Raw genomic sequence first — 6,386 nt, 5'->3', positions numbered from 1 at the left:
CCACACGGGCACACTTTATGTGGTGTTCATAAATGGGTAATGATCAAATACTATTCAGAGGGCCCTCCAAACTTAGCATACTCATAATCTTGATGAGATAGTATTTGGTCTCGATAGTGACCAACTCCATCCTAGCCTCCGGGTGCCATATAGCCGTGAGTCGATCGCTTGAGGAGGTAAGTACATCTGACACTTCCACTTAACACCTTGACTATCAGCGTATGTCTCCATTTGATTCTGAACCTCACATTTTCTTCCTTCGCGAGGAAGATCTTCGGACATCCACAGTACAAGAAATTTCACATTTAGTGACAATAGAAGTTGTCACTGAAACTATCAATTTTGGTCACTATTGAAATTAGTGACCATTTTTTGAAGTCGTCACCTGTCGTCAGTATATCCTCCGTCACTATTGTAGTAGTGACGACTTTTGAAAAGTTGTCACAATTACTCACTACTTTGTGACAATATTTACTTTCACTACAAGTAGTATTTGAGTGATAACGATAGTTGTCACAATAAATGTATAATTTGTGACCAAATATGTTATTACAAAATATTGTTCTAGTGACAACTAAAATCGTTGCAATTAATTATTTTATTGTTATTAGTGACCTAAAAGGTAGTAACCAATTAATAGGCTGAACTCGGGGTCAACCCGATGGACCCCCAACAATCCAGCACCCCCCACCCTGCCTCGGGACTAGACATGGCTCGACCTATGCCCAACCCATTTGGATCGATTCGTACCTGTGACCTCAACTCTAATACCAATTGATATATTTTAGCGTTGCACTATGCTTACTTCCCAGTAGGACTTATGGCATGGCTTGGCCTATAAGTGGAAGCCTTCATAAACAACTCCCCTAATCTTCCCACGAAGCATAAATTTGGATAGGAGGGGTTTAGTAATATCTACCTCTATGCAATCCCTAACAAAATTTTCCCTTGAGACCAAGTTAGTGGCTGTATTGATCATTATGGGGAGCGCAACCTTCTCCCCGACCTTCACGAGAAAGTTATAATCGTAATACTCTACCGGCAAGCAAGGAAACCTCACCCACATGAGCACACTTTATGTGGTGTTCGTAAATGGGTCAAAATTTGGAACCCATTCTTTTAAAATTAGGTAATGATCAAATACCCTTCAGGGCCCTCCAAACTTGGCATACTCATAATCTTGATGAGATAGTATCTGGTCTCGATAGTGACCAACTCCATCCTAGCCTTCGGGTGCCATATAGCCGTGAGTTGTTTGAGGAGGTAAGTATATCTGACACTTCTACTTAACACCTTGACTATTCACGTATGTCTTCGTTTGATTCTGAACCTCACATTTTCTTCATTCGTGAGGAAGATCTTCGGACATCCAAAGTCATATTACCTACTAAATTCCCCCTTTTCATCATCCGATACAAGATCAATTTCCTCCAGACGGGTAATAGCTTGCCTTGATATTCAACATATGCTTATATGATAGGCATGTAGCTTCGTTCTTTTTCCCACTGCCAGCTGTAGCAGATACCTCCTTGTTCATCAGATTATCAAACATCAGCGAGTCCGTCAATGTCTTTGTCTTCTTCGTGTTGCGCTCAAGGAGGTCTCGTTCTTCCTTCTTTGGACATAGCTACTAAGTTTCGATAACAAGAACATATTATTGCAAAACTTATGTTTCACATTATATATGGAGTAATTGTCATTTTCTCTGTTCTATTTTATTTGTTATGTATATTATTCATTGGTCAAATCAACACTTTCTTCACTGCTTATTTTCTTTAGTATTTTTTAAAATTATTTTTAATTTATTTTTTTGTATTTAATATTAATTTTAACATGGTTTTAAATATACATATATAAATTTTATATGATATTACTAAATTTAATATTATTGAAAAATTGAACTAAAAATAATTCTAGTCAAATCTTGTTAAATAAAACACATAAAATTGTAAGAAGGAGGTAATGGTTTTTAACCCAAAAAATATTAGTAAGCTTTTATTTGTTCGTATTTAGAGAAAGCTCCTCCATTCAGAACTAAATTCAGTTTTTAACCCCCAGCATTTACAGTTAATGGTTCAAAGCAGACAACAATGATTGCTCGGCGCCTCGGCCTTCATCCGTCTTCAATTTCCGAACCCGTGACGTCACCGTCCTTTATACAATCTCTGTCTCCGATTCTGAATTGTAGCTAATCATTCGGTTTATGTGATCGGTGGTTACGGCGTAATTCTGCTCTTACTCTACGGCGGCGGAGGTGTTTTCCGGTGATTTGTTTTCTATCTTGATTTAGATTAGTATACATAAGTCTAGACTGTTGACTGAAAGGAAATTAGAGCTCTATGGATGATGTTTTTTTACAGTTACCTTAGCTTTGTGTGCATTTCTGTTCTGCATATGTGAGAAATATGTAGTCATGAGACGTATTAAGACTCTTATGCTTGAACAATTGGGATCATGGAAATCCGAATTTTTTTTTTCTCTTGATTTTACGCCTGCATAAATTGGCGATGCAGATCGTCAAATTTCTCACAAAATTGCTATTCAGCTGATATCAAATGCCTAGACAAAGGATTCTCATGGAGTCATGGTTGGAGTGCTTGTTACCCCTAAAAACTGTTATAAAGGGGATATTTGTACTCCCAATTTTATAATGATTGCATTTTCAATGCTTCAACAATAATGCAATGTTACAAGGTTGGAATACCATTAACCCCTCTTCCCAGAGTCCCAGACATGACCCAAAGAAAAAAAGAAAAATATTCAGTGCAAGTTTAATGCATAATATAGGTTTAGAAATTAGTTTAATGCATCATCTTCTGTTAATTACCTGGGGCATATAAATTCCAATGTGCCTCATCTATGGAGCAGGGATCATTGAAGGTCTTTTCATGTTTCCTTATAGTTGAACTAGCCTTTTTTATTTCTTTTGCAGTGTTTCTTTAAGCTCAGTTATACTTTCATGTTTCCAGATTTGGACACATCTTGGTGATGCCTGACCTCAAAGAGCGTCTGCTTCCACCCAAACCTGCATCAGCTGCAAATCTTAGAGATGCATCTTACAGGGCTTCTGCCTCTGGCCGTAGTCCATTTCAAGTTTTGGATGTCCTAGGCCTTAAAAAACGTGGCCAAGGACTGAGATCCTGGATTCGTGTTGATGCTACTGGGAACTCTCAAGTAATTGAAATTGACAAGTTTACTGTGATGCGGCGTTGTGATCTCCCAGCACGTGATCTACGTCTACTTGACCCGTTGTTTGTTTACCCCTCAACAATACTGGGCAGAGAGAGGGCTATTGTTGTAAACCTTGAGCAGATTCGATGTATTATAACAGCAGATGATGTTCTGCTTTTAAATTCTCTTGATAGCTATGTCCTGCAGTACGTAGTGGAGTTGCAGCGGCGGCTACAATCTTCTGGGGTTGGTGAGGTTTGGCAATCAGAAAGTTCTGACTTGAGCAGGAGAGGAAGCAGGAATCTTGAGGATATGTTTAGAAGCTCATCACCTGATTATTTGCCCTTTGAATTCCGTGCCCTTGAAATTGCACTGGAGGCTGCTTGTACTTTTCTGGATTCTCAGGTATAGCATAAGTCATACTACATGCTGCACTTCTATTTTTGTATGGCATGGATATATGAAGAATATTTGCAGTCATTATGATCTATGGTTTCCTTAGGATTATCAGAAAGTGGTTGAATACCTTTTGTGAAATGCATAATTGGTAACCACAGATTTTGTTTGACAAAACAGTGAATGACCAAATCTTTTGTTTCCATGGGCTCAGTTAATGATAGGATAGACTATTTGTGATCAATGTGTTCTTGCTTTAGATGACATTTTATTGAGGATAAATATACAATTGTAAATGTGTATCCTCTTTAATTATTTAAACTTTTAGTTGAGGTGAAACAAATACTTTAATTGTTCAAACCTCACGTGCTACCCATAGTTAAAAATATTTAAACATGTTTGGCTCATCAAAATATATTTGGTCCACGTGTGTGGTGCGTGTTGAGATAAATATGAAATAGTAAATGTGTATCCTCACTAATATATAGCTTAACTTTTTAGTTGAGATGAACACATTGCTATTGTCATTTTGGATTTGCATAGCAGCAGTTGGTATAAATTAAATGTGCAATGTGTCTAAATTAAAGGAAAGAGTATGTAAAGACTGAAAGAACTTAATTACAAATTTGCTGTTGTCATTTTGGACAGAGTTCATTACAAAAAGGCACAAAGTTTGCTTTAACTCACAATAATAGCATGATCTTTTAATAATTACCTACTTTGGAAGAAAATTAAGATCATGGACCATGTCATAATTGTTACCGGATAAATTGAAGTTTAAGTTTCAATTTGATTCTGAACGTGGGGCTTTGGTTTCAATGTCATTCTCAACCAGTTTATTGACAAATAATTTCGTGTTTTATAAATATATTCTTCTTCTTTCCTTTTTTCTTTCTTTTCAACTATATTTTCTATTTTATTTCTCTCTCTCCCCCTCTCCCACTATGGTACAATTTTAATAAATTTGACTATTATGGAAATTAATAAATTTATAGTTAAAAGTGATGAACTTTTTTTTGTTACCATACAAATAATTATCTAGGCTGTTGATTGTAGGTCATGCGTTAAAACCTTGTAAATTACCCCTCCAACATTCTAACTATCATCCTTCCCTGAATCGTCTATGATGCTGGATCCTTGTGCATTTGTTAATCAGTTCATTCCAATTCCTATCATTGTATTAAGTGTATGAAACTATTGCATTCTGTGTATCTTCCTTTCTCATGTACTGTTGGAGTATTAAGTTGTGAGTTATTTTTTCTTCGAATTGATCAGGCAGCTGAATTAGAGATTGAGGCATATCCTTTGTTGGATGAACTTACATCAAAGATAAGTACATTAAACTTGGAGCGCGTTCGTCGATTGAAAAGCAGACTTGTTGCACTGACTCGTCGGGTTCAAAAGGTATTCTAGCAATTAATTCTTTTGCCATTTCACCAAAAACACATCGTTTTGTTCAATTGTCTGAGGTTTCTGTTGTTCCTCCTATTGGTCTAGGTTAGAGATGAGATAGAGCAACTTATGGATGATGATGGAGACATGGCTGAAATGTATCTTACAGAGAAGAAAATGCGCATGGAATCATCATCACCATATGGTGATCATCAGTCTTTGATGGGGTTCAGGTCAAATGATGGCGCGCTATCTGTTTCTGCTCCAGTTTCTCCTGTTTCTTCACCTCCTGAAAGCAGGAAGCTTGAAAAAAGTTTGAGCATTGTGAGAAGCAGACATGAGAGCACGAGAAGCTCAGAAAGCCTCACAGAAGCTCAAAGTATAGAAGAGCTTGAGATGCTGTTGGAGGCTTATTTTGTCGTCATTGATAGCACCCTTAATAAGTTGACTTCGGTATCTTCGCAACTCATATTCTAATACTTCCGGAACTTTTGTATTTCCTGAATGGATCCATTGCTAATTCGTTTCTTTCTCTGGTTACAGCTCAAGGAATATATTGATGACACGGAAGACTTCATTAACATTCAACTGGTATGTCTCATCATCTCCTGTTTATGCAATTCTCGTGGTGGCTTTTGCTGACTCCACAATTGTTACCGAATGATAGAGAATATATATAATAATATAAAATATAAATGTGCAATCTCGCTATTAGCTTAAGTTTTTAATTGAAATGGAACACATGTTTCAATCGTTAATGCTTATTATATGCAGGACAATGTTCGGAACCAGCTGATACAGTTTGAGTTGATACTCACAACCGCGACGTTTGTAGTTGCAATCTTTGGCGTGGTAGCGGGGATATTTGGGATGAATTTTGAAATAGCATTGTTTGAAAAAAAGAATGCATTCAAGTGGGTGCTTATAATCACAGGAGTGAGTGGAATGGTTGTTTTCTTTTCATTTTTATGGTTCTTCAAGTACAAAAGACTGATGCCACTATAGATGGTTTCGTTTATCAAACTACGTACCCCATCCATCCATTATTGGCTCCTCACAAATATAAGTATAGTGATTCTAGGTAGAGTTCAGGAACATTTAAAATATTCACAGTATTTGACTTACTGTCAAATGTTTCAGTCATTGAAAACAATACTATTCCATGTATTATAAGACATTATATTCTGCAAACATTGTGATAAAATAAATATATATCCAATAATGAAAAAAGTATTCCTTTTGTTCCATTTTGTTTGCCTGGTTCAGTTAATGAATTTTGATTGGAGTTATTTTTAATTCAATTTATTATAATATTAAATTTAGTATTAATATATAAAATTTATATATATTTAAAAACTACATTAAAAATATTATTAAACATAAAAAAATAAGAAAGAGTTGATTTGATTTTTGACTAATGAATAGTA

General features: G+C 36.0%; 1 protein-coding gene across 3 annotated transcripts; it reads left to right on the top strand.

The window, feature by feature from the left end:
* The first annotated feature begins 2,014 nt into the window (after window positions 1–2,014).
* LOC109163210 (magnesium transporter MRS2-1) lies at window positions 2,015–6,167 on the top strand. 3 transcript variants are annotated; one of them, XM_019311973.1, is made up of 7 exons: window positions 2,015–2,264; window positions 2,970–3,576; window positions 4,843–4,971; window positions 5,065–5,412; window positions 5,503–5,550; window positions 5,734–5,970; window positions 6,020–6,167. In XM_019311973.1, exons 2-6 carry the CDS (start codon window positions 2,989–2,991, stop codon window positions 5,962–5,964), a joined length of 1,344 nt encoding a protein of 447 aa, XP_019167518.1. In that variant the 5' UTR covers window positions 2,015–2,264; window positions 2,970–2,988; the 3' UTR covers window positions 5,965–5,970; window positions 6,020–6,167. The 3 variants fall into 3 exon arrangements, with proteins under 3 accessions (XP_019167518.1, XP_019167519.1, XP_019167517.1); XM_019311974.1 differs by having other exon boundaries at window positions 6,016–6,167; XM_019311972.1 differs by having other exon boundaries at window positions 5,734–6,167.
* Window positions 6,168–6,386: the final 219 nt, after the last annotated feature.

The sequence above is a fragment of the Ipomoea nil genome, unplaced genomic scaffold (assembly GCF_001879475.1).
Source record: "Ipomoea nil cultivar Tokyo-kokei standard unplaced genomic scaffold, Asagao_1.1 scaffold2975, whole genome shotgun sequence".
Lineage (NCBI taxonomy): Eukaryota > Viridiplantae > Streptophyta > Magnoliopsida > Solanales > Convolvulaceae > Ipomoea > Ipomoea nil.
This window is presented reverse-complemented; position numbering and strand designations above follow the sequence as displayed.

Bases quoted from the DNA above. Each gene is read 5' to 3' on its own strand.
- LOC109163210 (XM_019311973.1), top strand. From the start codon at position 2,989: ATGCCTGACCTCAAAGAGCGTCTGCTTCCACCCAAACCTGCATCAGCT. The intron at 4,972-5,064 runs GTATTCTAGCAA...CTATTGGTCTAG, and splicing joins TGACTCGTCGGGTTCAAAAG to GTTAGAGATGAGATAGAGCA. The intron at 5,551-5,733 runs GTATGTCTCATC...TATTATATGCAG, and splicing joins ACTTCATTAACATTCAACTG to GACAATGTTCGGAACCAGCT.